A 12,284-nucleotide genomic window follows, 5' to 3' on the forward strand; every position below is an offset into this window, starting at 1 on the left:
ATGCCAAACTGGAATGAACAAATTCTGTAGTTCATCCATGCAATCTTTGAATGTTTGCCATTGCCTATCCACCGTCAGCCCTTCGAGTGACATTCCCCAATCAATCCTACCCAACTCGCGCCTCATATCGTAGTTTCCTTTATTTAAATTCAGGACCCTAGTCTCTGAGTCAACTACTTCACTCTTAGGCCCAGGACTCAGCCAATATTGCTCTAAATTGGCCACATGAAAGTAGAAAGACCTGTTTTGGTATGGTGCATTCTGCAAGCTTTCTCATTCCCTCATACTTCGACCACCTTCGCTTCTATTTAATGGCTCCCCAGGGAGTCAACTGAGATCCAAACTCACCAAGTAAGGGATGGCACACACAAATTCTGGTACAGCATTAAAAAATATTTTTAAATGAGCACAATATAGCAAACATATTCTAACTTCCTGCAAAGGGAAGAGAAGAAATTTGCATCATGTGGAAAAACAGAAGAAACTAAGCAGGGAGGATAACTTTCCACATTATTAAATGTATCTCAACATTGAGAGTATTACTGAAATAAAGTAAAACTCAGATCGCCCCACCCTCACTAGGAGCATTGGTACAGAGGACAGAATTTCTGTTAAAATGCTTTAAAATACAAGTTTCAATATTATAGAACTACTTTAAAATGTCTGTAGTCACACAAAAACTAACCTATGCACCAAAAGATGTGCACCATATAGAGGAATACCAACTTGACCATTTCCCACCTCCCCGCTATAACAGTATGATTACTACCATTTAAGTACTTACTTGGCACAGCGAACCCAATTTATGTGCTGGCTCAGAGAAAAAAGAAACTTCTGCCGATGAACTGTCCATACTTTGATGGTTTTGTCATCAGAAGCTGTAACCAATGATTGTCCATCACTAGAGAACTGAACACTTCGTATGGTTCCTGTGTGAGCTTTTAACACTGTTGACTCACCCTTCCTAGAAAGAAATGGGAAAAAAATCCAGTGAGTCTATGAAAAGCAGTGTTATGTACATAAGAACATAAGAAATAGGAGCAGGAGTAGGCCAATTGGCCCCTCGAGCCTGCTCCGCCATTCAATAAGATCATGGCTGATCTGATCCTAACCGCCAATCCACAATGACAGGACTATCTCCTGAATCTAACAGAATTAGACACACGAAACAGGAGCAGGATCAGGCTACACGGCCCCTGGGCCCGCTCCGCTACCCACAGGGCCATGACCGATCCGCACCAAAACTCATGTCCAAATTCCTGCCCGCTCCCCGTAACCCTTAATTCCCTTTTCTTCTAGGAAACTGTCTATTTCTGTTTTAAATTTATGTAATGATGTAGCTTCGACAGCTTTTTGGGGCAGCATATTCCATGGACCTACCACCCTCTGAGTGAAGTAGTTCCTCCTCATCTCAGTTTTGAAAGAGCAGCCCCTTATTCTAAGACTATGCCCCCTAGTTCTAGTTTCACCCATCATCTGGAACATCCTCCCCGCATCCACCCGATCCAACCCCTTCACAATCTTATATGTTTCAATAAGATCGACTCTCATTCTTCTGAACTCCAATGAGTAGAGTCCCAATCTACTCAACCTCTCCTCATATGTCCATCCCCTCATCCCCGGGATTAACCGAGTGAACCTTCTTTGTACTGACTCGAGAGCAAGTATGTCTTTTCTTAAGTATGGACACCAAAACTGTATGCAGTATTCCAGGTGCGGTCTCACCAATACCTTGTACAACTGAAGCAATACCTCCCTATTTTTATATTCTATCCCCCTAGCAATGAAAGCCAACATTCCATTGGCCTTCTTAATCACTTGCTGCACCTGCATACTAACCTTTTGAGTTTCGTGCACCAGGACCCCCAGATCCCTTTGTACTTCAGTACTTTCCAGTTTCTTGCCATTAAGATAATAACTTGCTCTACGATTTTTCCTGCCAAAGTGCATAACCTCACACTTTCCAGTATTGTATTCCATCTGCCAAGTCTCTGCCCACTTACTTAGCCTGTCTATGTCCCCTTGCAGGTTTTTTATGTCCTCTTCTCTCACTACTTTCCCTCCCATCTTAGTATCATCTGCAAACTTTGATATGTTACACTCGGTCCCCTCCTCCAAATCGTTAATATAGATTGTAAAGAGTTGGGGACCCAGCACTGACCCCTGCGGAACACCACTAGTTACTGATTGCCAGTCTGAGAATGAACCATTTATCCCAACTCTCTGCCTTCTGTTAGATAGCCAATCCTCTATCCATGCCAGAATATTACCCCAAATCCCGTGATTTTTTATCTTAAGCAATAATCTTTTGTGTGGCACCTTGTCAAATGCCTTTTGGAAGTCTAAATACACTACGTCCACTGGTTCACCTTTATCCACCCTGTATGTTACTTCCTCAAAGAACTCCAGCAAATTTGTCAAACATGACTTCCCCTTCATAAAACCATGCTGACTTTGTCTTATTAAACTATGATTATCCAAATGTCCTGTTACTGTCTCCTTAATAATGGACTCCAAAATTTTACCTACCACAGATGTTAGGCTAACCGGTCTATAGTTTCCAGCCTTCTGTCTACTGCCCTTTTTAAATAAGGGTGTTACATTAGCAGTTTTCCAGTCTGCTGGGACCTTTGCTGAGTCCAGGGAGTTTTGGAAGATTATTACCAATGCATCCACAATCCCTACCGCCACTTCCCTCAAGACCCTTGGATGTAAGCCATCAGGTCCAGGCGATTTATCCGCCTTGAGTCCCATTATTTTACCGAGTACCATTTCCTTAGTGATTTTGATCGTGTTTATCTCCTCCCCCCCTATAGCCCCCTGCTTGTCCAGTGTTGGGATATTCTTGGTGTCCTCTACTGTAAAGACTGATACAAAGTATTCAGTGTTTTTGCCATCTCCATATTTCCCACCATTAATTTCCCAGTCTCATCCTCTAAGGGACCAACATTTACTTTAGCCACCCTTTTTCTTTTTATATAACTATAAAAACTCTTACTATCTGTTTTTATATTTTTTGCTAATTTACTTTCATAATCTATCTTCCCTTTCCTAATCAATCTTTTTGTTATCTTTTGCTGTCTTTTAAAGTTTTCCCAATCCTCTATCCTCCCACTAGATTTGGCTACCTTATATGCCCTTGTTTTTAGTCGAATACTATCCTTAATTTCTTTACTTAGCCACGGATGGCTGTCTTTTCTTTTACACCCTTTTCTTCTCAGTGGAATATACTTTTTTTGGAAGTTGTAAAATAACTCCTTAAATGTACACCACTGATCATGTATCGTCTTACCCTTTAATCTATTTTCCCAATCCACTTTGCTCAATTCTGCTCTCATACCTTCATAGTCTCCTTTATTCAAGCTTAGCACACTTGTTTGAGATACAACCTCCTCACCCTCTAATTGAACATGGAATTCAACCATGTTATGGTCACTCATTCCAAGGGGATCCTTTACTAGGACATTTTTAATTAATCCTGACTCGTTACACAGGACCAGATCTAAGGTTGCTTGCCCCCTGGTCGGTTCAGTTACATACTGCTCAAGAAACCCATCCCTAATACACTCAATGAACTCATCCTCAAGGCAGCCCTGCCCAATTTGATTTGTCCAGTTAATATATAGTTAAAATCCCCCATAATTATAGATGTTCCCTTATTACAAGCCTCAACTATTTCCTGATTGATACTCCGTCCAACCGAGTTGCAACTGTTCGGAGGCCTATAGACTACGCCCACTAGTGTTTTTTTCCCCTTATTGTTCCTTATCTCCACCCAAACTGTTTCATTATCCTGATCTTTTGACCCAATATCATTTCTCTGTATTACAGTGATTCCTTCCTTTATTAACATAGCCACCCCACCTCCCCTTCCTTCCTGCCTGTCCTTCCTGATCGTTAAATAACCTGGTATGTTTAATTCCCAGGCATTGTCACCCTGCAGCCATGTTTCTGTAATGGCCACAAGATCATACCCATATGTAGTTATTTGTGCCATTAACTCGTCTATTTTGTTACGAATGCTACGTGCATTCAGATAGAGAACTTTCAAAGATGTTTTGTGACACTTAGTTCCTGCTTTTACCTTTTTATTACTTTACCTTTTACTCCATACCTTCTGCCCCTTCCTGACACGCTCTGGTTTTTCATTTCCCCACTGCTACCTAAGTCTATGACCTTCTCTGTTGTCATTTTTATTATTTGTTCTCTAGGAACCTTCCCCCCACTAGTTAGTTTAAAGCCCTCTCTACAGCCCTAGTTATATGATCCGCCAGGACCCTGGTCCCAGCACTGGCCAGGTGAAGCCCGTCCCAACGGAACAGCTCCCTCCTGCCCCAGTACTGGTGCCAGTGTCCCAGGAAGCAAAACCTATTTCTGCCACACCAGTCTTTGAGCCACGCATTTAACTCTGATTTTATTTTATTTGTCCTAGCCAAATTCGCTCGTGGCTCAGGTAATAATCCAGAGCTAATTACCCTTGAGGTAATAAAAACTACACAGATTACAGATCCAATCCCTGACTAAATTCATCTCTCCGAAGGGAACTACTTTCCAACACCACCCCGCCGCTCACCATCGCCCCCCTCTCCCCGCAAGACCACTATCATTTCCCAAGTTCCCAGTACTTTATAACTTCAAGAAAACAACTGCGTGCCATAATCAAGTAAAAGGCAGCCACTTAAACTAAGAGATTAGATCATTTATAACTTGGAAACACTCCAAGATAAATTCAAAATCTTTTTACGGTTCAGTATGCTTTATCTATAAAGAATAAAGGTGAGGCCTCATCTTTGAGTAAACTGTTCGCAGCCCCACATCCTTGGGGAGGAAAAAGGTGGTTTGCCCTCCATAAACAATGAATAGTGGTGGGGAGAGAGAAAATGTGCTGAAAACCAAACACACCATCTTATAGTTTCCCAGCCTCAGAGATGATGCATTAATGCCTGCTATGACCAACCAAGAAATTCATGGCTACATTTTTAAAAACATGCAACATGGGGGGGGGGGGGGGGGGGGAGGAAGAGAGAGAGAGAGAGAGAGAGAGAGAGAGAGAGAGAGAGAGAGAGAGAGAGAGAGAGAGAGAGAGCGTGCGAAGAGGAGGAGGTAGAGTGGAAGATAACTCCTTGAATTCAGACACAAGAATCAATATTTCAATCCAGAAACACACTTACTAAGTTTATGTTGCCAGTTTCTAAAAATAATGGTTTATGGTTTAAATTTTAAAATGGTTTCAAAGAGATTGCCATATTGAGGAATAATTAAATGCCTCTGGCCAGATCATGAGAACGAGTCAGTCATAAGAGGAACTTTTCCACTTTGTTCAATAGTTCTTTTAATATCCCTCTTGTCTATTAATCTTTGTTACATGCTGTAGACATGAGCAGTGAATCAGGACATGCTCACCAAGCACCTTTGTGGAATTTTAATGAGTGTATGATGCAATTGCAAAGTATTCTTTTAGAACATAAAATACTTCTATAGATTACAACCTACATACAATGATTCAATGTGAACATAAAAATGATATATTATCCAAGTAAAATTGCAAGATAAATCCTTTAACCCATTGGCTCAATTTTTAAACAAATTTAGTAGTCCAATATATACATGTGCTATTAATATACTTGGAGTTACACAAGAACATAAGAAATAGGAGCAGGAGTAGGCCATTTGGCCCTTCGAGCCTGCTCCGCCATTCATTAAGATCATGGCTGATCTTCTACCTCATCTCCACTTTCCTGCACTATCCCCATATCGCTTGATTCCCTTAATATTCTATAATCTATTGATCTCTCGGGGTAGAAAATTCCAAAGGTTCACCACCCTCTGAGTGAAGAAATTTCTCCTCCTCTCAGTCCTAAATGGCCGACCCCTTATTCTGAGACTGTGACCTCTGGTTCGTGACACCCCAGCCAAGGGAAACATCCTTCCTGCATCTACCCTGTCAAGTCTTGTAAGAATTTTGTATATTTCAATGAGATCACCTCTCATTTTTCTAAACCCTAGAGAATATAGGCCTCGTCTGCTCAATCTCTCCTCATAGGACAATCCTCCCCATCCCAGGAACCAGTCTGGTGAACCTTCGTTGCACTCCCCTCAGTACAGGTTGAGCGTCCAGAATCCGGCAACCTCGGGACCGAGGCCGAGCCAGTTTTCGTGTTTTTCCAGACTTCGGAACGTGTTTCTGATGTCCGAAGTCTGCAAATATCGCAACCTGGGCTCGGGCGTTTCTGGACTTCGGACATCAGAAACACGTTCCGAGTCCGGAAGTACCTGGGCCCAGGTTGCGGTTTGACAGGGTGACCGGATTCCGGAACATTTTACGGATTCTGGACAACCCTGCCACCAATCCTTCCGGATTCCGGAACATTCTGGATTCCGGATTTTGGACGCTCAACCTGTATAGCCTTCCTTATGCAAGAAGACCAAAACTGTACACAATACTCCAGGTGTGGTCTCACCAGGGCCCTATATAATTGCAGTAAGACATCTTTACTCTTATACTCAAATCCTCTTGCAATAAAGCCAACATGCCATTTGCTTTCCTAATTGCTTGCTGTACCTGCATGTTAACTTTCAGTGATTTGTGTACAAGTTCACCCAGGTCCCTATGAAGACCAACATTTCCCAATCTCTCACCATTTAGAAAATACTCTGCTTTTCTATTTTTCCTACCAAAGTGGATAACTTCACATTTCTCCACATTAGCCATGTTCTTGCCTACTCACTTAGCCTGTCTATATCCCCTTGAAGCCTCCTTGCATCCTCCTCACAACTTTGTATCATCAGCAAATTTGGATATATTACATTTGGTCCCCTCATCCAAATCATTGGGCCAGAAATTCGGGTCGGAGGCTTCCCGCGGGTGCAAGTCCCCGACCTGCACTTAGCTAGCGCGCCGGCCGTTGTGCTTTGGGCTCGCGTGGGATTCCTGCTCCAACTGCCAGCGCGCAGTGCTTGCGTATCCCAGGGGCACAGTTAGTTCGAAGCGTCCCCTGGGATCACGTGGGCCATGGAGAGCCAATCGTAGCAGGGAATTTCTATTCATAGATTTGACAGGAAGACCTGTCAAATCTATGAATACAGTTCGGCCCCAAAACATAACTAATACTTCAAATACATTTTTTTTTTAAATAACATTTAAAAAATAACTATAAATTACATTAAAAAAACTTTTAAACAATAATTTAAATTTTTGAAAAAAATTAATTACAGTTTTTAACGGGGCTAAAAATAAACTTACCTTTCTTTAAAGTATTTAAAAAATAATAAACCTGTGGAAAAAATGTTTTAATTTTACTTAATTCACCACTTACCTTGTTAAAAGCAGGCCTTGCGACTGCTTTTTAAAAAGCATAGCTGCTGGAGACTTACCCTCCCGGAGAAACCTGTAAAAAAACGGAAGTTCCAGGCGTACGCGCTGCCTCTCCGGTGCACGTGTTCGACCTGTGAACCCCTTCCTTAAAGGGAACGGAAGTTCTGGTTTCCCACGCATGCGCAGTGCATGCACGAAACCGGCACTCTCGTTGGGCCTACGCATGAGTATTCAGCGCGTACTCACCCGTGGGGACCCGAATTTCTGGCCCAATGATGTAGATTGTGAATAGCTGAGGCCCAAGCACTGATCCTTGCAGTGTACAACTAGTTACAACCTGCCAACCCAAAAATGACCTACTCTCTGTTTTCTGTCCATTAACCAATCCTCAATCCACACTAGTATATTACCCCTAATCCCATGAGCCCTAATTTTGTTTAATAACCTCTTGTGTGGCACCTTATCGAATGCCTTCTGAAAATCCAAATACACATCTACTGCTTCCCCCTTCTCTATTCTGCTAGTTACAACCTCAAAAAACGCCAACAGATTTGTCAAACACGATTTCCCTTTCATAAAAAATAATAAGAGTCAACACGGTTTTAAGTGCCCTGTTACCTTAATAATAGATTCTAGCATTTTCCCTACTACTGATGTCAGGCCAACTGGTCTGTAGTTCCCAGTTTTCCCTTTCTTAAATAGTGGGGTTACATTTGCCACCTTCCAATCCACAGGAACCGTTCTAGAATCTATGGAATTTTGGTAAAATGGCAACTAATGCATCCACTATCTCTATAGCCAACTCTTTCAAAATCCGAGGATGCGGGCCATCAGGTCCAGGAGATTTATCAGCTTTCAGTCCCATTAATTTCTCCAGTACTATTTTTTTTACTAATACAGGAAACTTTCGTTTAAACGGAGGTTAAATGTCCGGAACGCTCCATCCACCGGCAAAATTCAGGAGTCGGTTCAGATAAGTTTTTTTACTTTTCGTTGCTTTTTTTCCCCAGTCGTGGCTCTGCAAGCGTCTAGCTGAAGCTGCTGCTTAGCTACAGAGACGCTTGCAAGCTGCGCCAACTGTTTTGAAGCTGTTGCTAAGCAACAGGGTTTGTTGCTTCAGACGGAGCTCAGAAGCTCCGTATGTTTTAACATTAGCGCTCGTTTCTCGGCAGTGTTGATCGACCGGCACCAGTTCGGTCCCGTCAGTGCCGGATACCAGAAAGATTCCTGTACTAATTTCTTTCAGTTCCTCATTCTCCACTATTTCCAGGAAGATTTTTGCCTCTTCTTCAGTGAGGACAGACACAAGGGGCTCGAATTTCCAAGCCCCGTGGAGGCGGGTTTGGAAGCGGGAGTGGTGGGAAAATTGCAGAATCGGAGGGCAGGAACCCATCCCGCCCTCAACCCACCTCCGTGCCAATGTCCCAGGAGGCGAGTATCCGACCTGTGCTGGAAGCCGCCTCCCTGAGGCGGGAAGGGGATGAGTACCAATTAACTGCCTGTTAACAGGTAGTGACTGCCCTTGATATCAAGGCAGCATTTGACAAAGTGTGGCGTCACGGAGCCCTAGTAAAACTGAAGTCAATGGGAATCGGGGGGGAAAACGCTCCACTGGCTGGAGTCATACCTAGCACAAAGGAAGATGGCTGTAGTAGTTGAAGGTCAATCATCACAGCCCTAGGACATCGTTGCAGGAGTTCCTCAGGGCAGTGTCCGAGGCCCAACCATCTTCAGCTGCTTCATCAATGACCTTCCCTCCAACATAAGGTCAGAAATGGGGATGTTCGCTGATGACTGCACAGTGTTCAGCGCTATTCACAACTCCTCAGATAATAAAGCAGTCCATGCCCGCATGCAACAAGACCTGGACGACGTTCAGGCTTGGGCTGATAAGTGGCAGGTAACATTCGCACCACAGAAGTGCCAGGCAATGACTATCTCCAACAAGCGAGAGTCTAACCACCTCCCCTTGACATTCAACAGCATTACCATCGCTGAATCCCCCACTATCAACATCCTGTGGGTCACCATTAACCAGAAACTTAACTGGACCAGCCACATAAATACTGTGGTAACAAGAGCTGGTCAGAGGCTAGGTATTCTGCGGTGAGTGTCTCACCTCCTGACTCCCCAAAGCCTTTCCACCATCTACAACGCACAAGGAGTGTGATGGAATACTGTTCACTTGCCTGGATGAGTGCAGCTCCAACAACACTCAAGAAGCTCAACACCATTCAAGACAAAGCAGCTCACTTGATTGGCACCCCATCCGCCACCTTAAACATTCACTCCCTCCACCACCGGCGTACCGTGGTTGCAGTGTGTACCATCTACAAGATGCACTGCAACAACGCACCAAAGCTTCTTCGGCAGCACCTCCCAAACCCGCGACCTCTTCCACCTAGAAGGACAAGGGCAGCAGACGCATGGGAACACCACCACCTCCAAGTTCCCCTCCAAGTCACACATCATCCTGACTTAGAAGTATATCGCCGATCCTTCATCATCGCTGGGTCAAAGTCCTGGAACTCCCTCCCTAACAGCACTGTGGGAGTACCTTCACCACACGGACTACAGCGGTTCAAGGAGGCGGCTCACCACCACCTTCTCAAGGGCAATTAGGGATGGACAATAAATGCTGGCCTCACCAGCAACGCCCACATCCCATAAACGAATAAAAAAACACTCCCACATGCTGCAGTTGCGGCACACCACCTGCACTGCCATCCCTATATGACCTTGTTTTATTTTAATTAAATTTGTAATTAGGTAACTTAGTTTACAGTGTAGTTTCTTGACTAATTACTTGATCTAGATTACGTTAAGGGTACTGAAATTAATTATCTACCTGTAACACAAAGCACTATAAGTAGAGTAGGCAGAAAGCAACAACTCCTCCCCCCTCTTCTCCAAATTCCCAACTAAAACACTCTGTTCAAGTCCACGCCGTTTAATCCCGCTCTGTGCAGACCGCAACTCAGACAAGTAATATTATCGATAGTGTGGCTACAGAAGGAGTGGCATGAAGATAGACATACATTGATCGTGTTTGTTTTTTTCCCCCTCAACCATCTGTATTTTTGCAGTGAATTTCCTTTCATTGCTCAGATGGTTTTAAACATGGGTATAGAAGGAATCTTAATCATCCTATTACCCAGGACAATTTTCACAAGTCGGGTGACCTGGCGGACTGCTGCATAGGGCACTGTGTGTGAGAAGTACACTGGTCCGGGTAACTGAGGAGCCTCTTCCATACAGTTTCTTTTCAAATCTTTCACCAAGTTATTTTCAAGTGCCTAACAGATTTGAAAAGAGACGGAAAGCAAGATGAACAATTTATACAAGGGATCAGACGGCAGTGGTAGTAGCTGGGTCAGATACCTGGGGATTAACGAGAGGAGTGCACTGATCAGGTGCTATGGGGTGCAAAGCAAGTTCTTCTTTTTGGCTCTACTTACACTCTGTTATTTTCAAATTTTTGGTCAGCTCAAAAATGGTTCAATCAACTTGAAAATAAGTCCTTTGAGCCCCAACTGATTTTGCCAGCAGAAGCAGATGAAAGGTAAGTAAAAGCAAGGGAAAATTCAGGCATCCCCAACTCCCACAGGTCTTCCATTATCTCTGAAAATTATCATAGACAACGTTTAACGGTTACTTGCCATTTACCAAATACTATTATTTATACTCTAACTAAAGGGCACTAATTAGAACTATGCTCTAGCAGATCTCCAGTGGCATTGGTTATGGTGAGTTGGAGATTTTATAAGAACAGGGATTTCATGTCAAGTAGTTCTACTAAGGAAACTAACTTATTAACATTGGGATTAGCCTTGGGATCTGGGAACACTTGGAAGGGGGCCAGAAATTGACAGTGCTGGAGTCAGCCTCAGGGCCTAAGAGCACTGGCAGGAATGCCCAGGATTTCCAGAACACTGGAGGAGGGGGGTCAGGCAAGTCCTGTGATCTGAGAGAATTGGGGAGCGTAGTCTCAGATTGTGGGAGCATTGCAGGAGGTTCTGGGATCAGGAAAAGCTGGGAACATGGTCTAGGAGTTTGTGAACACTGATTAGGAGTTTTGGGTCAAGGGGGAAAAGAGTCTGGGGAGTGGACTCTAGGTTGGGAATTTTGCCAGCCCCGAGGAAGCAGGACTGCCAGGAAAATGGCAGAAACTGGGAGCAGGTACCGAACCCGCTCCCAACCCGCCTCCATGCCATCTTCCCAGGAGGCGGGTCCCCAAGTCACGCAGGGACCAGTCTCGAGGAGGAAAGGGGATTAGAGCTAATTAACTGCCTGCTAATAGGTAGTTAACAGGCAGTTTTGAGGTTTCTCCCATTTTACGCCTGCAATTACGGGCTTCCCGATGGCTGCGAACCTCGCCAGGGTCAGCGAGGTGAGCAGTGGGTCTGCAGGGGGTGAGAGGGGTCGAAATGACAGATGTAGAGGCGAGTGATGAGTGCAAGTGTGGACAGGTAAGTATGAGAGGTGAGTGTAAAGTTTCCTTACCTTTACTTCTTTCTGCAGGCTTTCAACCGTTGAGCATCCGGAGGTGCCTCATCTCAACGGCAGATATAACAGAATGGCTGCTGCATTCTCAGATGCTGCAGCCATCTGCTTTCTGCTGAGGAGAGAGATCTTGGTGAGCCTTTGTGCAAGGGCTCACTTTCGAACAGAGATTGTCAGTATTTGACAGCTTCTCAAAGCTGTCAAACGCTGACAATTCATCGGTCAAAAAATTTGACAGATGAAGTGTCATGCGCTGACGTCATCTGTCACCGGCTTTCCCTTAATTGGCCGGTTAAGCCCATCAGATGTCACGGGGGGCGGGACTAGAACCCGGAAGGCAGCAGTCCTGCTCCAAACTCATCTCGGCTGGCAAAATCCAGCCCTAGAAGTTCTTCAGGGCTAGAGAAAGACAAACAGTTTATCTGGCCATTTATCTCACCGTTGTTTGTGGGACCTTGCCACCATT

The 12,284-nt window shown here is 44.2% G+C and overlaps 1 protein-coding gene across 3 annotated transcripts in view; it reads right to left on the reverse strand.

Annotated features, from left to right (window-relative positions):
• The window catches only part of poc1a (POC1 centriolar protein A), a 196,177-nt gene that overhangs the window by 147,287 nt on the left and 36,606 nt on the right, over positions 1-12,284 (reverse strand). For all 3 annotated transcript variants that reach the window (XM_086001787.1, XM_086001785.1, XM_086001786.1), the window contains exon 4: positions 785-964. In XM_086001787.1, coding sequence (XP_085857913.1) covers positions 785-964 — 180 coding nt within the window. The remainder of the gene's footprint in view (positions 1-784; positions 965-12,284) is intronic.

This window comes from Somniosus microcephalus, chromosome 11 (genome assembly GCF_052327205.1).
Source record: "Somniosus microcephalus isolate GS21.2 chromosome 11, FLI_Smic_1.0, whole genome shotgun sequence".
NCBI classification, from domain to species: Eukaryota; Metazoa; Chordata; class Chondrichthyes; order Squaliformes; family Somniosidae; genus Somniosus; species Somniosus microcephalus.